The sequence below is a fragment of the Aquila chrysaetos genome, chromosome 10 (genome assembly GCF_900496995.4).
Source record: "Aquila chrysaetos chrysaetos chromosome 10, bAquChr1.4, whole genome shotgun sequence".
NCBI lineage: Eukaryota > Metazoa > Chordata > Aves > Accipitriformes > Accipitridae > Aquila > Aquila chrysaetos.
The window spans coordinates 19,511,216-19,534,328 of record NC_044013.1 but is presented as its reverse complement, the minus strand read 5'-3'; the positions used below and the strand labels follow the sequence as shown (position 1 = coordinate 19,534,328).

Below are 23,113 nucleotides of genomic sequence, written 5' to 3'. Positions count from 1 at the left end.
AATGGAACTTGAGCTGATGACTGACCCTTGAATAGCCGTTCATACCTGCAGTCCACGTAAGTAAACAAAGTCACTGAACTTACCCTGGTTAAAATTACATGCAGCTGTAAAACAAAAAAAACCCAACAAACCTCAATCTGCTATGAAATGTCTGAGTCTTCCCCAAAGGTCTACATGAATCTTTCACTTTACACCATCATTTTCCTTTGCCCAGACCAGTCACTATTATGCATGGTATTAGAACACTTGTATTAAAATGCTAACTTTCTTAATTCACACTTTTTGTTTCTCTGTGCAAGTCTGTACATAGGCCAGCCTTTGATATCGCAGCATTTTTTTCTTGCTTAATCAAAGCCTTGTGCATGAGGACACTGACGCACAATAACTTGGTATTATTCAGCCAAATCAGAACACTCTACATTCAACAAACAGAAGTATAAAACAGATTTTACAAATCTATGACATGCACGTCAGAAATATTTCACAAGTGATTTTCATTTCAAATCTTTGATTACCCTTTTTCTCTGGAAAACAATGCTCTTGGGCAGATTGGCTTAAACAGCAGAAAGCACACAACTCTCACTCTAATGCACACACACACTTCCGCACGAAAGAAAGAACTAGAGAAAATAAGAGTTCAATGGCATTCACTATCAGCTTTTAAATACTGATAAAGAACCCTTAGAAAAGAGCATTTCTCAACATACAGCAGCACTACAGCACTCCAAACTCTACCCACTTCCCTCCACTGTGTCTATACTATACTAGCGGAGGGAACTCCGCTCCAATGAAGTCAATGGACGTTTTGTTACCAATTCTTATATGATAAAGTACCTCCAGCAGTGTGCAAACACATTAGCAAAGCCATATCTTCCTGCTGCCTTCAGGATAATGGTACAAAGGACTACCCAGCTTAAAAATTGAACTGTGGTACAGAGAAATGAAAACTAAGCCTATTTTTCTACGGCACTGCAACTCAAACTGCAAACAGATCCAAAGGCAACTGCGGACAGAAAGAAGAAACCCTGGGGAGATGTGTCTCAAGCAGAAGGTAAAGCTGCTTCAAATGCCAAATGGCTAGGCTGGATGGCCCTTGGAAAGGAGGTGCCACCACACAGTGTAGGTGAACTGAGCTTGCACTGAACATCTGAAACAATACATTGAAAGTTTTGGTCCAGCTTTTCTTATTTCTGGTTTCCATAACATTGCTAACAATAAACTGCCAGGTGCCAACTGAAAAGAGTGTGTTGTGTGACCTTCAGTTGCTGAAGCAGAATGAACTTGGGGGAATCCTGTCATTGACAGACAAACACATCCACTAGAAGATGCCAAATACTTGCACTGCCAGAGCTACTTAAGGTCAAGAAAACTACCCATCCATCTGGATCAGTGGATTTCCATGAGTCTATGGAGAGGAGAAACATAACCTAAACACAGTAAGTCAAGCTCATACAAAACAAAATTTAAGGTTATTTTTCCAAAGATGTAAGAAACCTGTGTTTGTGTCCTCTTCCATGTTTCTTTGGAAACACCCAAGACACACCTTTATATTAAAAAATGGGGGGGGGGGAAGAACTAAAGTTCCCTCACTTCCTTGCTCAGAAAATACTCATTGTTTGGATAAGCCACTAAATTAACTTCAGCTGTAGAGAACATGACTCATTAAACAGAACAATCAAAAATTTCACTGGAGAGAGGGGGAGGAGGTAAGGAGGAACTTAAACCTTCCCCCTCTCCTGCCAAATAAACAACACGGTAGTTTGAAAAAACAAACTGAACACAGTAACATTTCTTAATAAATAAGGCTTAAAACAGAAAGCTACAGGAAACTGAGGCAAAGAAAAAAAATTGCCAAGCTACAGATGACTATAGTAGCTCTTCGAGCATTTTAATTGTCCAACTGTACTCAAATACATCCGGAAACGTTGCCAGGAGCAGCAGAAAGGCAGAGCTATCTTTAAGAGGTTACTTCCTAATGTAGACCATAATGTTGGAAGTTCAACAAATAGTTAAAAGCAAGTTTTGTTTTTACAGTCACATATCTGCCGGACAGCACACATTCAGTTTTGTATCACACCACAGGGGACAACATGCAGAAGATTTTTTAATAAAAGAACAAAAATTTTCTTCCACAGACTCAACTGAGTAGCTATGAGATCAGCAGGAAATGTTTCAGGGAAACTGTGTTTCCTTCTATCCAAGTCAGGTACTTACCGAATCCTTCTATAATCACTAAATCTGAACGAGAACTGGGGGCAGAAAGGTGGGAAAGCTGCCTGTTTCTCATATGACATCTTGAGTAACTATATCAGAAGGTCTGAAAGACAGCTGTCTGAAGCCATTACATGTATTTTTCATTTTCACCTGAAAATGTTTTCCACATACTTATGACCTTATCTAAACTAGAAAGGCTAATTTGTCAGTGTGGATTTTGGTTTTGGTGGTAAAGGTTTGTTTGAGAAGATGACTAAGACAGCTAAACTAGTATGAATACTAAAGCAGCAGGTGCAGGTTTGCCAGTAAAAGATGTCTTTTCTCAGATACAGCTCACTATTTTTTACCTGAACCAAAACAAGACATAATGGAGAAGTGTTTTTTTCAACAGCATAAATACAGCTATACAACATTCACACTTAAAAGTAGTACCTCCAGGGCCAGTGAAGAAGCAAACCCATTTTGATAAAACCTCTCTGATTCTAACCCAGCACACCTGTGAAGGCATCTGGGGCTAAGGGACTGGTGGTACAGCTGGTTCTGGCCAACTCACAGCTAGTCAGGATCATACCTCACTAAAGGCACAATTTCACAGCAACTGTGCAGGCAGGCAATTTCAAACACAGTTTTTGCAGTTGGCAAAAGGAGAACCCAGACCAGAAGCAGCAGTAGTGTAGGCCAAGACAACTGTGGTTTCAAGGAGAGTGTAAGGCACTAATCACATAAGGTGTTCTACTTGAAGTTTAAAAAACTGAAGTCCAGATTGGGGGGAAAAAGAAGTTTAAATGCTGCCTGAAAGAATACTGCAGATGAGGTTTCACAGGTGGTTTTAACCAAACTAGAAGCTGCTGCCTAGAGAAATGGTCCAGCATTCCCTCCTAAATATATTTCCAAGTGCTCCCCTGCACCATCACCTGTGAGCAACCACAGGTGATGTCAAAACCAACTCTCCAGAGTAATACATGGTCAAGGAGACAGCAACAACAGGGTGGCCTTCAGTTACTTTAAGCTGATGGCAAAGCTGTGCCCTGCATTCTGCTTCTAAAGTGGAACAATTACCTATACTTATCACAGCTCTTTCTGGCCTTAAATGTCATACATACCTGCATGAACCGAGCCTAGAGACTCAGAACAGAGAAAGTCACAACAGTGGTAGAAGTTGCAAGTATGATTATAGGATATGCAGATAAAGCCAGAAACATGAAAACAGATTCCAGATAGTGATTTGTATAACTCTTGACTTCACAAAAACAAAACAAAAGCTTTCAAAAAGTTACAGTGAAGTTCTTGTTGAAGTTACTGTAAGAGCGTATCAGTTAAAAACAAAAACAGGTTGCAAAGCTCTAGAAACAATAGGAGTCCTATAACACAAAGGCTATCATTAAGTGTTCTGTAGTCCTGTTTATTCTAAGCATATAGCAGTCCTGCTAATAGTCTTTTGCTTTTACCTGTTCCTTCAACCTAAATGCAAATGCTGAAATGTGACCCAAATCCATAAAGCACAATTAACATCACAGGAGTTATTTGATAAAGGAATAAAAGCTGATGAGCTACTCTAACAAACATAGAAGTAAACAAGCTTGAATCAAGACAGATCAAACGTCTCACCAATCTTCAGGAGAAGAATTTTTGGAAAAGATTAAATACCCAAGGTGGGAGATAAATTAGACGTTGAATTACAGATCATTTTGTAGCACTTTAAAACTAACTCATTACTATAGCTAATTAAAATTAATGGGGACTTGCTATTAATTCAAACAGAACAGTGTAGTAACAGCTTACAGAATAAGAAAGAAAAAAAAGTTAAAGGGACACATTCTAAAATGAGGCATGTTGCCCTAGTCCTGTCGACTTCAAGTAGGTACAGCAATTTACATCAGTTGAAGATTCCTCCCTTTCCCCGCCAAGATGAGAAATACTTCATAGCACACTCATGCAGAAGGATCATCATTCAAACCTTCCTCCAAAATACATTTACACAAATGTTACCATCATCTTATACAATTTTCTTCCTCTAACAATTCTTGGCACATCAATGCTTTCCACTACTGCAATCCCACAATGTTATCAGCGTAAGTAACTTCATTCATACCTATGTTTAAAATTGTATAACAGCCTATCAAGCTAAGAGATTATGAATCATTCAAGCCATTAAAGAACAATTACATCAACTGAAACTGAGCTTCCCAGCATTATTCCAATTTCTCCTTCTGCTCACTCAAGCCCTGTACCCCTTCCTACACAACTCTGCCTTCTCTAACCTTGTGAAACTTCTCCTACGGAAGACCCACTAACTGGCCAGCCAATTTACACAGCCTGCCTGTCACTCTTATCCTTCAATACATTTAACCACCATTTCTCTGTAATTGTGGTTTTGTCCTCTCCTCTCACCCTCCCAACCTCCTACCATTTCATGTATCGTCTGCTCCTCCTCCTCTGGACCAGATGAGGTCCCGTAACCAGGTCTTTTCTGTGCCTACACTTCATTTCTGCATGGTCATATCAGTTCAAATATATTTAATTATCATGTATATCCTGACACTTGGCTTCACGGTGGATTAATTCAAATTAAAGGGATTAAAATAATCAAATTTAGATTAGCAAATGAGGAAACTTATCTTTTTACATTCTTAATGGTCATTCTCAAAGAGTGATAACCACTAAATCATGCTGATCTGCAATATAACCTTTTAATTTAGCATTTGGTATAGTCCCTAGTTAGACAATACCATTAGTGTATATTTATGCAGATTCTTGACATAAAAATTATCACCAATACAGGTCACTATTTACAAGCTGGTTAAATTTTATATTTTTGACTTTTCAAGCTGTGTTTGAATGAAAATCAGGATGCAACTGTAAAATAGTATGGTCTGTATTTAGTCATCAGTTAACTAAAAACTAACAAAATATCCTGAACACATAAGGAAGTTGCTTAACAAAATAAACCTTGCATTTAAAGGCAACTCCTTTCTTTTTTGAAGCCTCCTCTTTATTTATTAGGTGAAATCGAGCAGGCTTGGCTACTACAGACTTCAAAATTTCAGATTTAGTAGAGTTCATGGGGTTTTTTTAACTAAAAAATCTTTAGAAAGGAAATCCGTCTTCCTATTTTTTCAGTTTCAGTTGATCTCACTCAACTGTGAATAAACTACTCATGTAATTAGGTGAGTCATATACTAAAATGAAAACAGATTTCTCTGGATATCTACTGAAGCAGCTGTTGTTCTCAAAAATGAGTTTTTAGCACTTCAAACCCCGATTCTGGATACTTCACCAATCATGCTCACCAGAGGAATGGTTTTATTTCCTCTAAACACTTCATAGTTATGTTGATTGAAAGGTCTGTCTTAATTTAGGTAATATTAGTACATTACAGCATACTTAGTCCTGAATACAGGTTCATCTTTGAGAAAGCATTACAAAAACTACTTCAACCTGAACCACCCCACTTTCTCAACCTCAGTTTGCCTTCTCCAGGGAAGTGCTACCACCACCTCAGGGTCAAAACAGAATTTAAAAGAAATGTAAATATTTGCTCTCTTCCTAGGAAAGCACTACATAGAGAGGAGGGGAAAAGAGGGGATGTGCATATGGGGAATTGCATCAGTGTAATTAGAGAGTTTTATCAAGCTGGTAAACGTCTGTGGAGGCAATTCCATCACTCTAAAGGGTATTCCTAATCAGAAATATGCACCCCATTTTCCAGAGCCTTCCTACTGAAGAAACATCTCACCACCGCCGCCCAATTAGATCAAATTGTGTGGCTCGCTGTTTTTGTTTTGTGCATGATAATACAAAGACTCTCCAAGTTCCTGCTCAACAAAGGCTTGTGTGAAACAGGCTTTGAAGACACAATAACATTCCTCTTGCGAGTTTCAAGCCCGGAGGCTAAAAGCACCAAGTAACTATTCATTCTTCCATCTTGAGACACATTCCTAACCTAGTTCAAAGGCCTGAAAAAACATGCCCTAGCTACATGCCTGCACACCTTCAGAAGGGCTTTTCCCTTGTATCAGAGCTTGCTAGGGAAAGAGTTTCATACAGAAAAGAATTAAATGTATTTGAGAGTTTTGTTTCATTTTTAAGAACCCTTAAATTGTTTGAAGTATTCAAGACTGTCTTGTATATAAGTTGATCAGCTATGTTAATTCATTTAAGAATAAAGTTTCACTATTTACATGTTTAAACTACAATGTTCATACACAGTGCACTGATGCTAGCAGATATCAGTTCTTTAACTTCTGCTCCCAAGAAGCAGCCATGGGAAGGAGTGCACACAGCAGTTATAAAAGGAAGAGGGATGATTTGGAGCTGTTTGGTTTCCATCGCTGCTCTTCTATTTAGTTTCATCTGCCTCTGTTTTCATCTCAAACTGGTAAGATAGATGTAAATCACACATAGCTATCCACCCATATCAAGATATCCAAGGAATTCAAGAACATTCTGCATCATGTTCACCAGATGATGATAGAGTCAACAAAATAACAGATTATTTCCAAAATACTGACACTAGAACAAATATTAACTTTCAATGAGAAAAATATTTACAGTTTTCAACCTACAGCTTCCTAAACAAACCAAGTTCCTCTTTATAAATTTTATTTTACTGTTTCTCAGAAATCTGAATGCCATTATGTGCAAAATGAGGACATATAGACAGTTACTAAATAATACGTCAGCCTAACTATAGTTGCCATTTACTTGTATGGAACCAGCACAGAAAAACAGTGGGAGCATGCAGATGAGAGTAAAGGCAGCTGAGGTGAGACCACCCTTTTCAGTAAAGCAAGCTGCTTAAATCTGCCCAAACATCTTGCAGGACCACACCCTAGATGGGCCAGCCAGCCTGCTTTTTGAGATTCCTGAACGACATACAGTAGATAGCAAGTTTCCTTTGTTTGTAATGGTTTTCAGTACACCTAAGCTTTAGAAATGCTACGGTTTCCTTACCTGTATTTCATTTTATGTAGGTGATCAAGCAATTAACTATTTAGTACTTGTGCACTTCCCTTTGTTTTTCAAAGGACAATGAATATTTATTATTCTGCAGTTTAGTTGCCACTAGTTTAAAAAAAAAAAAAATTAAAAAATCAACTGTGTTCTGCAGTACACAAAATAAAAAGTGGACCAAGTACTAAAAATATCATAACACAGCAAAGCATGAAGGGATGGTATACTGTGCCTGTGCTTTGCAAGCAAAGAAGTCAAAAAGAGAGATAGGGCAAATGTAGCAGGTTAGAGAGAGACTTTTTTTCACTTTTAACAAAGCAGTTCCTACCTGTCCAACATATATTTTTGTCCTCCTAAGGATTTCAATTATTTGCTTTCATTTTCACCAGATGAAAGTGGTTCAGTTTGAATTTACCATCATTGCAAAAATGTGAATATTGCTCATTTTTCCCTTCATGCAGCCATTGTACGGATCTTCATTCCCGCCAAAACAAGCATTACCTTACTGACATCTACGAGTCATTTCAAATCCTCTGGGCAAGCCAAGCTGTCCTGCCTCTTTTAAGAACTGTGCAGCTGGGCTACCTGCTGTTGGTCAGTTCCATGACATACAACTGTACTATGAAAGGAAAATCCTCATGGAAATATTCCAAAGTAGAGAAAAAAGTAAAGAGAATGTTGTCTTAGCCTCAACTCACTAAACAACTTGTCAGTTTATTTCCTCATTATTCGATAACATTCTGCTCCATAAATGCTACATTTTGCTATTTTGAAGTAACAAGTAATTCAGTATTTGTGTTCAGAAATTACGGGAGAGGAATCAGTAATTATGACAGCACTTTTCTGAGGAAATGAAAATTAATCCCACCTTTCAGAGACGATTCAGCCAAGTCTCCACCATTTACCTACAGTGCCTGCAAGAGTCAGAAATGGAACAGCCATCATTACAGCAGAAGTGCCAGAACCATTTCTCTGGGTATCACCATTAGAGAACAAGCACCATGATAAAGCACACTGTACCACCCCAGGGAAGGAAGCAGACTTTATCAGCCCTTACTTCCCACTCCCCACCCTCCTCTTTTCTAACAGCAGTATGAAGGCTCTTGCGTATCACATGCATCACTGCTGACACTGACTCCCAAACACCTTGTTGATCACTTGCATAGGAATCATCAAACTAAACTGGGAAGTTACTGGAAGACCATAGTCTCCTTGCTCTAGTAATTTTCAAGGTATTTTAGCAAAGTGACTAAATGTTACTTACGCTTGGGCACCAGCACTCCCCTGGTGTGCAGCGCATACAGAGGGCTTCCGAGCTCCACCTCTGTCTCTGAAGCTGAGGTCTCCCCTGGCTCTTATTCCCCGTTCTCTAGGGGTTAAAATTTCCTTTTCTAACACAGCAATCTTCTCTTCAAAATGAAGGCCAGCTATGCTGAAGATGAGTTACCATACAGTGTTTTAATCTAAAAGATTTCCTCACTGATACACATCAGCTGTTGCTCTAGATGTCTTTTTGCATCTCTCATACACAGCACAGGGCACGGGAAGCTCGAGACAGAACTGAAGCAAGCAAGTCACAGCTTCAGCCACGGTGTTTCAATCTCCCCACCTCCTTTCCACTCCTCTGCTGTTACAAACTGATAAACAGTGAGACCCCAGCTGAAATACGCTGTAAGGGGAGCAACAAACTCAATCTTCTATCTCCCATCTATACTTCCTGAGGTTCTTTGACTCTCTTGACCAAGACACGTCTTCTCCACAACTCTGGGCGCAGCATTTAAACATGGATGTTACTAGTGACATACAGACATCCAGTATCTTGCAAGGAGAATGAAGGGGGGCTTGGGGTTGAGGTTGGGTTTTGGTTTTTTGAAGTCTACAACTCGGTGAAGTAAGGGCAGAAGGAACCCATACAATCACTGGCTTAGTCTCCTCCACTCCACATGTTTGAGCTTTTTACTCCTTCAGGGAACTGTGCCATTGAAGGAAAGCTACCGTGCACAGACTAGTTGTGTATTTTACTGACTGGCAAAGCCAGCTTATGGAGTTCCTGCCCCATAGTTATGTCTTAACAAATTGTGCACCACACTGAAAGCCAGACCGCTGAAATTGGGCAAGAACCAAGGCTGATAGATAATTCACATTTTTTCTGTTCACATAGATTCTGTATTTCAAAGAAAGCCTGCACAATACTTAACCTAGTGGGTTACAAATACCCAACCTACACAGACTGGGAGGCCGGGGGGAAGAAATACAGTCAATTAAAGCTGTGGATGTTCCCAGACTACTACCTTCCTGCATTTTATAACATGTATCATCAGAGAGTTCAAATGTACAAGAACACTTCAACAGCTCTACTAGCTGTAAAGTGTACAACGTAATTCCATTCTTCCTGAAGCATATCTTATTTGAAAATTTAACAGGTCATTTCTTCCACATCCCCAGCTTCCAAAAAAAATGGAATTTTACAACAGTTGACAAAATGTACACAGGCAAATCTTCTGTGATACACCACGGGAATGGTACGTTTCACCTTACAGCTCAGGTGGCTGACACCAGATCTTCTAACTAGACTCCCAAATTATTACAAGCAGTTGAACACACACAAACTTTCAGCGTCTCACCTACCTGATCAAAAACTACTCTGAAGAAGATACACTTTACAATTACCCAAGGTTAAATCTCTAATAATAGTCTTCAGAGAACATGACCTAGATATGTCAAACATGATCAGAGAGATATATATCAAGACATCTTTTAGTTAGTTAAGAGTGCCAGGCTTATTTAAATCTCCTTTATCTGTTCACACCTTGGCTTTTGTTATATTTCCCATAATTTCTGTAAGCGGAGAGTAAAGCTGTTAAACTTGAGCTTTTTTTTTTTTTTTTTAAGTTACCAACATCTCTCCTTTACTACCTTTATCTCATGTATTCAAAATAATAATGATCACGATCATCATTTATCAAAAACCCAGAATAATGTAAAAATACATAACGCTATCCACTTTTATGAAGAGGTACTCTAACATATCAGACTATGTGCAGATGACCAAAAGCCAGGTTTTAGCATTCTGACAAATTGGGAATTCAGATGTATTTGTTAATATTAATATATTTGTGTTGCAGCTCTTACCACAAAATGAAAAACACAAGATATGATGTAACAAGCCACAATAATTTTGCCATTTGAAATTTTCTTTTACAAGATATTCTTTAAATTAAACAATTTTAAGGGATTCTATACTTACTAAACCATAAGACAAATTATGACACTAATGGACCTCATTTTTAATCAAATTTATAACTGTCCAAGTAATAGAGTGTAAAAACCAAAATACTGCTGTTAAAAAAAACCTTTGTGAATATAGATCTCCTTTCTTTATATGTATTTTATAAAACAAGGGGTTTTAATGTTAAAATTCACTCATTCTTATTTATCTTCTACTTAATTCAGATTCCTACCTGTGGTTTACTGCTGTGGTCATGACAGAGACACTACAAGACAAAGAATTCAGGAAAAAAGAGCCGGAGGCAAATTCTGCTTACCTTACTATGCACATCAACCTGTTAAGGTCAGCAGAACATCCAAATAACATTAAAATAATAAATCTAATCACAAGTAAGGAACACATGTGCTTTCTAAACAGAGTGTCTATCCCAGTAATAAAGATCAAAATAAAAATATAGAAGTAAAAACTCCTTCAGAAAACTGCAGTGCCATGCAAAATGAGTGCCTCTGGAATAAACTCTCTGCATATATCCAGGCTCTCCACATTTCTCTATACTCATCCTCAAACTTTCACATACCACCATCCCAATTCCCTTCAGAACACGGACACCTTGCAATTCTCTCCACCCATGTCATCACACCAAGTTTCTCTGTGTCCCCCAAGTAATCCCTCATTTCCATCTTCCTCCCATACCAGTTTCTACAACTATTCCCCAGCCTGTACCTCTAATTCCCCATTGTCTTACATCAGCATCCCATAGTCTCTCTTCTAGCCACAGCATGGGTCCCATGAACAGCATTCCACCCCTTTTTCTTCCCATCTCTTAAGAGTACTTACTGTGTTTCATAACTCTGTCATCCAAATGCAATAATTAGTTTTCAATGAAACTTGGCACAGAGGTTAAATCTAGTATCAAATTAGTTTTGGAAAAGAATATCTATTTCTCTTCCATATCACTGGACACCAATTTTTTTTTTTTTTTAAAGCTTATGTTCACTAGTGACTTTATTTTCACAATAATCAGAACTGAACAGATCCACTTTCAGAGCTTCAATAAACTGAAAAATAACACCCACTTTCTTCGCAAACAAGCTATTATACAGTTACTGCAACTTGTTCAAAATAATATTCAAGTACATTTTACTCTCAATACTTGCACTCATGTACTTATTAAGTCATGAAAACTGTATAGTCCTAATGAATATCAAAATTTCAGGTACTATAAGGCATTTCTGAAACAACACAACATACTGAAGATATTGGTCAAATAACATTCCCACTCTACGGCTGCTTGCTGCATTTTATTTAAGAGTTGTAATTCTCTATTTACAAGTATTATCTAAGGACACATACGATCTCTCCACAGTTGCTAGTTAAAAATGAGCGTCACCCTTGCCCTGCAATGTCCTCTTTCATTTTCAAATGTAAACTACATTCAGAAACCAGTTTAAACATTGACTAAATATGAAACCCATGCGCTAAAGTCCAGATAGTACTTCATAATCTACTGAATTGGTTTATAAATCATACAGTTCCAATTTTTAAGCCAGGAAAACAAAAGAGAAAAGTCCCAAGAAACTTGTCATTAAAATCAAGGTGGGGGTGGGGAAATAATCAATACTACAATTTAATGTAGCTAGATTAAAGGAACTGGTCTACTGTCTAAATGACCAAAAAATCCTACAAACCCTCAAAAAACCTAAAAACATCAATTATAAGCTTGTGGTCTTGTTAAACCTGCAAATACTGCAGGTATAAGAACTGCAAATACACAAGTATGCGGAGACACAGGCTCAATTTTGGCAAATAATTAGGTATGGGGAAAAACTGGTGTGTGCATATAGTAAGAAATGCACTGTTTTGTCTACAGTAATACCCATAAAGCATGGAAAACTTTCATAACTTACTGGTATTTACCTTGGTGCTGACCCAAAACTACAGAAACTTCTGTTCTTTCAGTTTTGGAAACAAACTCCCCCAAAAAACTTAATTTAAATGTACACGTCTTATTTTGGCACTTGCTGTGTTTCTGTTGTTCCACCTTAAGTTTTTAACTTAAGGAAACAAAACCAACTATTGAAAACTATTAAAGAAATAAAATTAAAAAGCAAGCAATGTCCCAACAAAAAAAAATCCAGGTATACTATGCAAGAATTACAGGCGTAATTTTCTGTTTACCATCATGTGTATTTTCCTGAGACCCAAACAAGTGTTTAGCTCTTCTCCTTAGTAGTGCTTTCCTTTAACTGGAACCAGACAAAAGGCGTAACAACCGTATAGATGCCATTGTACTGTATTGCCGTTGTACTGTATTCCGTTTTCTTACATCACCAAAAAACCCCAAACCACCCATGCACTGGGTAAAATAGGCATCATTAAAGCTGCAAGTGAGCCAAGTTACCACTTGCTCAGACTACACATATTCTATTCGGTGTTATTAGCACTCAGTTTCAGGAGTTCTCAGACTCATCAACAAAATGTAAATGAGGCAGGGGAATAATGGCTTTGCTTTGAAGCTTTGGAGATCAAAGCCACATACCTGGATTCATGCTACCATCCCACTACAGCCTTTCCTGTTCCTCTGGAGCCAACGTCTAATGGTTTCCTTTTCAGAATATTTTTTTACTATATACTCAGAACACAAGCTGTCAGCGGTTCATCTTCAAAATCCCTGCTCATTCTAGGAGCTTTCTCTTCTCACAGCAATCCCAAAAGCGGGATCCACAGCATATCCACAACATCTGCTCATCTGTTGTACTGGGTTTGTGTGTCAAGGTTTTGGTAGCGGGGGGGGTGCTACAGGGGTGGCTTCTGTGAGAAGCTGCTGGAAGCTTCCCGTGTCCCATGGAACCAATGCCAGCCGGCTCCAAGATGGACCCACCGCTGGCCAAGGCTGAGCTCACCAGCGATGGTGGCAGCACCTCTGTGGTAACAGATTTAAGACGGAAAAAAAAGTTGCTGCGGCACAGAAATGGCAGCTGGAGAGAGAAGTGTGAACATGTGAGAGAAACAACCCTGCAGACCCCCAGGTCAGTGAAGAAGGAGGGGGAGGAGGTACTCCAGGCGCCGGAGCAGAGATTCCCCTGCAGCCCGTGGGGAAGGCCATGGTGAGGCAGGCTGTCCCCCTGCAGCCCAGGGAGGTCCACGGTGGAGCAGATATCCACCTGCAGCCCGGGGAGGACCCCACGCCGGAGCAGGGGGATGCCTGACGGAGGCTGTGACCCCGTGGGAAGCCCGTGCTGGAGCAGGCTCCTGGCAGGATCTGCAGCCCCGTGGAGAGAGGAGCCTGTGCTGGAGCAGGTTTGCTGGCAGGACTTGTGACCCCATGGGGGACCCACGCTGGAGCAGTGTGCTCCTGAAGCACTGCATGCCATGGGAGGGACCCACGCTGGAGAATTTTGTGAAGGACTGTCTCCCGTGGGAGGGACCCCACGCTGGAGCAGGGGAAGAGTGTGATGAGTCCTCCCCCTGAGGAGGAAGGAGCAGCAGAGACAATGTGTGATGAACTGACCCCATGCCCCTGTGCCACTGGGGGCGAGGAGGTAGAGAACTTGGGAATAAAGTTAAGCCCAGGAAGAAGGGAGAGGTGGGGGAAGGTGTTTTATGGTTTAGTTTTTATTTCTCATTATCCTACTCTGATTTGATTCCCCAAGTTCAGACTGTTTTGCCCGTGAGGTGAGTGATCTCTCCCTGTTCTTATCTCAACCCATGAGCCTTTTGTTATATTTTCTCTCCCCTGCTCAGCTGAGGAAGAGGAGTGATAGAAGGTTTTGGTGGGCACCTGGCATCCAGCCAGGGTCAATCCACCATATCTGTGCATGCAAAACTCTAAACAGGAGGAAATCGCGTTACAGCAACTCTGCTCTCCCCCTTCCCTAACTCTTGCCTCACCTTCTCCATGTCACAGGCTGGTGTTTCCCAGCATGATTTGGCCACTGCAGCAACGTAGCCTTCCAGCTAGAGCATAAAAGTCCACTCATCAGAGGATCCAAGCACCAAAGACTCACCAGCTAGGCTAGGCACACACAATAGTACCCAATGCTCTGAAGTAGAGGTAAGCGTTTGGGCAGGGAAGCACGTAGGACTGCATTGAAACTGCTACACTTTTAACAGGATGAGAGAAGACAGCTAGAAAGGCTAGGGCAGGGCCAGCTGTTAGGAAACAGCCAAGAATATATGACAGGGAAGGCAATGGGATTGGAGAGTGCAGAGGAATGTTGTGGGTGCAAGAGAAATGTTTTTTAATTAAATTTGGAAAACAACGTGATTATTTCAGCCACGATCATTAATGTTAGGAGAAATAAGTACATTTGAAAGAGGTTAAAAACACTTCAGAATGTAATGCCCGAGCAACTTGGAGGTGGCTGGGAGGGAGGACATGGGAGCACAGAAGAGGAGAGGAGTTAGCTAGCTTGCAGCAAAGCAGCAACAATCATTTTACCCGTTAGGAGATGAATGGCCGACATTTGGAGTCCTTGTCTTGTAGTCTGGAACAACCAAAAATTCCAGAATGGATAAAATGAGAGTTGTCCAGATAGTTTTGGCCTTTGGGGTGGGGTGGAAGGCTGCTCTATGGAGAGGAGGAGGGAATAAAAAAGAGCACGTGCAGTCCCTTTGCCATTTCTGAGATTCCAAGTGTAAATAATAACCACTAAAGAGATGGAGAGCAAAGAAAGGGTACTTAATGCAGCCTTCCCCATCCCTTGTTCTGATACCTGCAGCTTCACCTCTCCCTTCCCAGGTCTGGATGTTCTCTCCTCTCTGCCATACCTGCAAACATTCTAAGTAGCTTTTCCTTCCTCTTTCACATTGCTCAGACACCAACAGGAGAAACATCAACCGCAGTCTCCTCACTCTCAGCCAGAGCCTGAACAGCCTCACCTGCCAGGAGGAGCACAGGGGGAAGCTGGCCAAGGTGGAGGCAGCACAGCCTGCTTGACTGCTCATTGGAAAGGGCATGCAAAGCTTCGGGGAACTGGAGCACCCTCACTGCACATGGAGTTTTCAGGAGAACGGTTTAGCTGAAGGTGCTCAACAGCTTTTTCAGGCACGTGCAAACAGACTGTTTGCAGGCCTGTAAATCACTCACCTCTGGGCAGACTTTCTCAAGAATGGCACAAGGTATAACCTACATGGGCCGATTCCCCTGCCAAACCTAAGTTCCACCTCCAAAGCACAAAAGGTACACGGATATGTCAAAAAACAGCTGTAAAATGTTGTTGGTGGTTTTTTTTTTTTTTTTCCTTAACACACTCAACAATAGATGAGCTTGTCAGGCTGAATTTTGCAAGGAAAGTTTCAACTGATGGCAAGAAATCCAGCCTGGGAAGTAAGAGTCCAAAGGGTTAATGTCCGAGAAAGCTACAAGCAACTAACACAGCTTTACAGCAGGAAGGGCAAGAGAACAGCCATGGCTACAAACTCCCCACATAATTATAGCCTGACTCTTCCCCCACCTCCCAAAAGAAGCTGTGCTTGCTCAGTCCAATCCTAATTTGGGGAAATAACAACCAACTTCAAACAGCAATTACGCTATTAGACACTACCTTTCACAACACTGCTCTGAAAAACATCTATGTAATATTTTTCAGCATGTTCTTATATCAGGTCTTCCACATCCTGATCCTCCACTGAATAGCATAATCACAGCAGGTACCTACCTAACACCATGATGGAGAGAACATTGCCACAGCTTTTATGTTGAAGATGACACACAGGATCAATTAAATAAGTTGTCTACAGCAACAGTAAACAATGCATTTGGAAAAAACCTGTGTAAGTAAACAGTTATGACACCGCTCCCCCTCCAGACCTGCATTCTCGCACTCGTGCAAACATTTATTATTCATCCACATGAGGACAGAGGATTTTCTCTCACACTTGCTTCCCCAACCTTAGCTCACAATAGGGGGGAAAAGAAGTGATGCTCCTAGCAACGTGACTTACAGCACAACATGCTGCATCCTCTGGCAAAAACCCCCTCCTGGAGAGTTCATAACACCAACACTGCCCTAGACAGATATGGATTCCCAGGGAAATGAGAGGCATCTCGAAGACAGTCTAGACAGGCTCTTGCAAGCACAACCCAGAACAGATAAAGGGTGTGGCAGTGTAAGTCTCGTCACAGGCAACGTATTGTGACAGCCAGCACCCTTCTGTCAGATATCTACAAAAATAATAATTTCCTATCAGTTACCATTTGAACCAGACCAGCAAGATCTGCACTGATTTTAAACCTCATCTCAAACTTTGAAATTAACCTGGTATTCACAGGTCACATAAGACTAACACCTAATATTGTATTGCTCTAACGGGTAACGGCAGCAAGTGCTAAGTAGCAAATGCAAAGAGATTGTTTTGCTTTTGTTCAGGTTATAAGGATAGAAAACATATAAAACGGTGAACATAGGATCCCAGGCATTGCATCAAGACCAACCCTCAGCGTTCCCTTGAGCTGAACAAACAAGCAATACAAATAGTAAGTTTGTTACACTTACGATCTAAACAGTGGTATGAGATTCATCCCCTGATGTCATTGCACACATTCATAATAACAACTTAAACTGCCCTGATTGCTGCTGCTCGAGTGTGTAGAAAAATGCAAAAATCAAGTGTCGCAACAAGGTTAACTGGGTAGCTATCTACTAGTGTTTGTCTGCACCAAAACAGCCTTCACCTTTCCTGTAAGGACTCACACGGGTGCACTGCACTTCGTGAGCTCTAAACAAGATGTATTCGTTACATGCTGCATGAAGTTCCCACGTAGCAGAAACATCACATCGCTTGCAACAATACTCCTACTCATCTTACACACCTGTAATCAACATGCAACAGCCTGGCAGAAGTTTCTCCTAAATTAAAAATGAAAAGCTTCAAGGAAAAATAAAGCACATCAGTCAATGCCAAAGAAACAGTTCATATGGCCCGTTTCTTACGCAGTTTGTAACACTGTTGTGAGCATGGGACGGGCACACTTAGTATCAGCTGAAACACAAGTGAGATAAAATGTTCTGAAGGCTTTGAAGTCTGTTTTCAAATTCAAAGCACCTTCCAAACAAAACTGTAACACTCATCACAGCCCTGCGAGGTAGATGCCGTTAGCCGTGTTCTGCACATGGGAAAGCAAGAGCTGGCACGATCGACTGCTTTACCCCGGCCACAAGAGCGATTCCTGACCAAACTAGGATTACAATGGGAGTTTCCCATTTCCAGCCCTAAGCTATAGCTCACTCGCTCCCCGCCCCCCCCCCCCCCCCCCCCCCCCACTTTTGAAGCACACCTGATTCTGAAAAGTAACGAAACGTGGCAACACGGTACGCCCACTGCCGTATCCCCCTCCGAACAGGAGCATCCAAGCCTGCTTTGGAAGCAACCCCCCCCGCCCGGCCCGTGCAGGCGAGGGCCAGCAGCTGGGACACCCGCAGGGATGCTGTGCTCCCGGATGCTCTGGCCGCTAAAACACGCTGCAGATATTAAGGCCAAAACGCACAACGAAACCAACCGAAGGTGTCACAGCCACCGCCGCCCGGGCCGCGGCACCTCCCGAAGCCTGCCCGCGGGAGGATGCCGCACGCCTCCAGCCCGCCCTGCCGCGCCACGCTCCGCGAGCTGGCAGTCCCCACGGGAAGAAATCACAAGGCGCAGCCTCGGGCCGCGGCACCCACGCGGGCCCTCTCCCCTCACAGAGACGCCCGGGGCCGTTCACCTCCCTGAGCGGCGCCGCGGCTCCCCCCGCCCCGCCCCACCCCGCCCCGGGCTCACCTTCCCCGGCGGGCGCCCGGCTCCTACATCTCCTCCCGCTTCTGGAAGCTGATGCTGGCGTACGCGCTTAAGTCGTCGCCGGAGTGGCCGCTCCCGCGAGGCTGGCCCGGGGGCTTCGGCGGCGGCGGCTGCCTCCCCCCCGGCAGAGCGGCGCCCTCGGCGGGGGGGTGGAGGCGGTGGTGGCGGCGGTGACTGAAGTCCTTCACCAAGTCCAGGTCGATGTAGTTGAGCCCGTTCTCCAGGGCGGGCGCGGCCCCCGGCTCCCGGCGGGCAGCGGGGGCGCCGGCCGCCTCCCCGGCGGCGGGCCGCAGCCAGACGTTCTCGAAGGAGGCCGAGCTGTGGCGCTTCACCTCCTCGGCGCCCCCCGCGCCGCCGCAGGGGAAGGGCGCCCCGAGCCCGCCGCCGCCCGCCGCTCCGCGGGCGGCGCTCGGCGTGGACGAGAAGGTCTCGGAGCTGTGCCGCCGCCGGCCGCCCTGCGGGTCGGCGCGGATCACCTTGGCGCTCTGGTTGCGGCCGGGGCTGAGGCTGACGCGGGTGAAGGCGCTGCCCGCGCCGGGGCCCCCCAGCAGGGACGAGGAGCGCGGCGGCGCCGCCGACAGCTCGGCCGGCGGCCGCGGCAGCTCCGGGGAAGCCGCCGCCGCCGCGGCCGGTGGGGGCTTCTCGGCGGCGGAGCGGCCCGCCCGCACGTCGGCGTAGCTGAGTAGGAGGGCGGGCGAGCAGGGGGAAGGGCTGTCGGCGCAGTCCGAGCAGGAGCCCCCGGCGCCGGCGGCGCCCCCCCGCTGCATCGTCACGTAGTCCCGGCCGCCGGGGGCCGCGCCTCGGCCGGGCCGGGCCGCGGAGGCCGCCCGCGCGGCGGCGAAGCCGGCGGGGCAGGGGGCCCGCGGCGGCCCCAGCTCCATGTTCATGTACTCCTCGGCGCCCTCGTTGCCCGGCGGCGGCGGCAAGCCCAGCCCCAGGGCGGCCGAGGGGAAGGCCGGCTTCTCGCCGGCGATGAACTCGATGTTGACGTACTCGCCGGGACTCTTGGGCTCCGGGGGCAGGAGGAGCGGGGGCTGCTCCCGGGCCCGCGGCAGGGTGCTGGCCTTGGGGCCGCCCAGCGACAGGCGCGTCGGTCGTGCCAGGCGGCCCTTGGTCTGCACGGCCGTGTCCACCTTGCGCGGGGGCTGCGCTTGCGGCGGGGGGCCGCCCTCGGTGCCGCCGCCGCCGCCGCCCAGGCTGTCGCTGCTGGTGGAGGAGGACGAGTCCTCGGCGGCGTAGAGGAGGCGGCCGGAGCCGAGCGCGATGCGGGGCTGGGGGCTGCCCTCCTCGCCCGCCGCCGCCCCGCCGCCGCCCCGCCGGTGCACGTGCTTGAAGGAGCGTGGCAGCGAGAAGTAGGAGTATATGGGTTTGTGGTGGGCCGCGGCGGTGGCCTCCTCGACACCTGGCTGCCCGGCGCCCCCAAAGTAGCAGTCAGGCGGAGTGCTGGTGGTGGAGCCGCTGGCTGGGGACATGTTGATGTAGTCGCTGCCACCGCAGGGGAGCTTCCCTTCGTTGCTCTCCACCGAGAGCTTCGGGTGGTGGCCGGCACCATTCGTCCAGATCTTGCCGTAGCCTGCAGAGCCGCTGTCGGGGGAGTAGCTGCCGCTGGGGGACATCATCATGTAGCCATTGGAGTCCACCGTGGCTGGAGGGTGGCGGCCCCCCCTGCCAGGGTTGATGATCTGCTGTGGGGCCGACACACTCTTAGGACTCATGGGCATGTAGTCACCACCCTTGGGGGGACCCCCGCCGCCGGGCACAGGGGCTACACCGGGTGACATGGGCATGTAGCCGTCATCCGTGTGTGGGGCGGAGTTGGTCCGATGATGGCTGCTGTCCAGGTGGTGCATCTCCAGACACTCCTCTGGGTAGGAGTGAGTGGGCACAAAGGCTGAGTGCCGGTAGGAGGGCAGCCGGCTGCTGCCGCAGGGGTAAGAAGGCAGCATCTCCGTATACTCCTCGATGGAGGCCACCGAAGACTGCGAGGGCGTCTTCTGGTGGGAGATGGTGGGCGAAGTGCCCGCAGAGTGAGTCCGCTTCCTGAATGCCTTCTCCAAGTCAGCAACCTCCTCGCTACCACCTCGAGGACAGCACGGCGTACTAGGGTAGCGGGGCTGCTGCTGCGGGTGGCAGGTGCGTGGGATGAAGTGGCCGTTGGGGGCTGCCAGGCTGCAGCAAGAGGAGGTGGCCTTCCCCCCCATGCAGATGTAGTTGAGCTCTTCATCGCCCCGAGCTGGTGGGGTGTGTCCCAATGAATCTGGGGTCACACTGCGAAAAGAGCTGCGGAAGTCACACGGGCTGGAACCATACTCATCAGAAGAAATAAATCCGCCATCGCTAGGGGAGCCAGAAACCGAAGCACTAGACCTTCGTGGAAACAGGCAGTCCGAGGTGGAGCCGTGGCCACTAGTGCTGCTGGATGACAGGCTGACTGGACTGGTGGCTGAAGGAGAGCAGCGCGAAGAAGGCATTGGGATGGACCGGCTGTGGTTGAGCGGAGGATGGAGCCTGGAGTTGCCACGGTGTCTATGCGAATGGGTCCGGTTGGCACTGGGACTGACTGGGCTACCATCCACAGAGGCAGGCCTCGACATCGTGCCTTCCCCGTCACTCGACGCTCGAACCCGGAAAGAGCTGGGTTTGCCACCTGTACCTCCACCCCCACCACCAGCAGGAGAGGTGGCCGTGACGCTCTCAGTCCTGGACCGGCGACTGAGCCCCACTTGGCTGGGTGGGGGGTTGTTGACATGGTGCCTGCTGCGAAGGGGCACAGAGATGGGATTGGAACAGTTTGAGGAAGACTGGCTCTTGCTGCGGGGCCGGAATTCCTCGCTCATGGCTCGCATGGCCTCCAGGATGGTTTCATGCATGTTCTGCGCCACCACCGAGTCATCCACCTGCATCCAGAACTCACCAGGCCCAGTGACAGCCGAGCGCCCCACCTCAATAAAAAAGAAGTTCTCAGAGTGACCACAGCGGCGGATATTGAGCAGCTGCAACACCACAGCAGCCGCATCTGAATTCAGCTTCACAAAGCTGATGGTCTTGTTAGTCAGGCACAGGCGGTAGATGCCAATCAGGTTCTTTGTCTGGCCTAGGCCCTTAGGCTTCAGAATTACTTGCCAAACTTCCTTAAAAGCCGGGCCAGGGGCTACCTCACCGTAGCTGTCCTCACCTGCTTCCCCTAGTCCCGCGTTGCTGCCTCCAAAGGTGACGTCGCTGTGGTGGTGGTGGTGATGGTGATGGAGGTGGTGGTGGCCCTTGGCCCTGTTGTGCAACTGCAGCAGCGCTTGGTACCAGCTCTCCTGTTCAGGCTCGCTGTCAGCTGCAATGGCAAAGTGCTCGTCCTTGGTGTAGAGGGCCACCAGGTGCTTGTTCTTGGAGTCAGCCCGTTTGTTGATGTTGAAGCAGCTTTCTAGTGGGATGGAGCGCTTGGGGGCCCCTGACTTATGTCTCCATTTCTTCTCATTCTCATAATACTCCAGCCGGGCGGGTCCAGACTCGCTGGCTGCCCTCAGCACGAAAAAGCGTTTATGCATGCTCTTGGGTTTGCGCAAGTAACCCACCTTTCTGACATCTGAGAAGAAGCCCTCGTTATTATCTGTGGGGCTAGCCATGATGCGAGACGGTGGAGCTGTTACTGCAGTTAGCAGTCCGCAAGACCCCAAAACGGCCAAGCCAGCCGGAAAAGATAACCACCTAAAATACAATTCATGCAACAAGAATTAAAAAAAAAAAAAAAAAAAAAAAAAGGCAGCAAAATAGCTCAGGATCCTCTTCTGAGAACGGGACGGGGGAGGGCCAGAAGCAGGGTGAGAGCAGCTGTTCAGTGGCAGAGGCAGCTTCCAGCACCAAATCAGAGTTTGCGTTGCTGTTTATGCCCAAATCGCCCTTAGATGGGTAAGCGCGTCCTTAAAAAGTCCAGTCCCGATCAGTCCACGCGAAAGTCTCGTCCCGAGAGCAGCCGCCGGGAAAGAGAAACGCATCCTCCCTTGCAGGGGTCGGGCTCCGCTGGGGCCGGCAGCGGGGCGGGGGTCCCCTTCCTCCGCTCCCTGCACCCCTTCCCCGTCTCAAGTTTGCCTCCGCGAGCAGCGATTTCTGTGGCAAATTAAATACCCCCTCGGGGGCGGAGATTGTTTTGCAAAGTCCGGGGTTTGCACCCAAAAACACGCGCTGCTTTCCCCCCCTCTCCCCCCTCCCCCAAAAAAGAGAAAGCCCCCCCTTCCCCAAATATCAGCGCCGAGGCTGCTGCGGCTGCTCCCGCTCGTGCGTGCGGAGGAGGCTGGCGACCCCATTCAGTCCCATCTCGTTAGGCAGAGAAAGTGCCATTTCCACACACGGCGCAGCCCGGCAGCGGCGGGAGGGGAGGCTGGCAGCCCGAGTGCCGAAGGAACATCCTCTCTTCCTCCTCCTCTTCATTCCAGGCGGCAGCGCCTCAGCGGCCGGCGGCGCGGCCCCCTCCCGTGCCCCAGGCCGGCGGGGGAGCGGGCACCGCCGCGGCGACTCCCTCTCCGCCGGCTTCTTCACGGAGTTTCCCGGCGCCCCGCAGCAAAACAGGCGGCGGGGGCCGCGCTCGCCAGTCCAGCCCCCTCCGCCCGCCGCCGCCGCGGCTCAGGCTCACTCCGAGGAGAACAACACGTGACGGCGCCAGTGCGTGGACCATCCCCGGAGCCGCCGCCGCCGCCGCCGGGCTCCCGGCCAGCCCAGCGCCGCGGCCCCGCGGCCCGCCCCGGCGCTCCCCGCCCTCCCCGCCTGCCCTCATTCAGCGCGGCCGCGGGGGCCGCCACCGCCGGGCCCGGCCCCGCGCCGCACCGCCCGCCGGGGGCCGCGCCCCCATTGGTGCCGCCGCCTGTCCGTCACGGCGGCGGCGGGGGGCGGCGCCCGGCCAGGCTGAGGCGAGGCGCGGCGCGTAGTAAGGAGGCGTAGACGCCATTCAGC

At 47.0% G+C, this 23,113-nt stretch overlaps 1 protein-coding gene across 2 annotated transcripts in view; it reads right to left on the bottom strand.

Annotated features, from left to right (window-relative positions):
* The window catches only part of IRS1 (insulin receptor substrate 1), a 57,746-nt gene extending 34,842 nt beyond the window's left edge, over window positions 1-22,904 (bottom strand). For both annotated transcript variants that reach the window (XR_003925482.2, XM_030028804.2), the window contains exon 1: window positions 18,158-22,904. Coding sequence is in view for 1 of the 2 variants with exons in the window: in XM_030028804.2 (XP_029884664.1) it covers window positions 18,181-21,792 (3,612 nt within the window). In the remaining variant the exon portion in view is untranslated. The remainder of the gene's footprint in view (window positions 1-18,157) is intronic.
* Window positions 22,905-23,113: the final 209 nt, after the last annotated feature.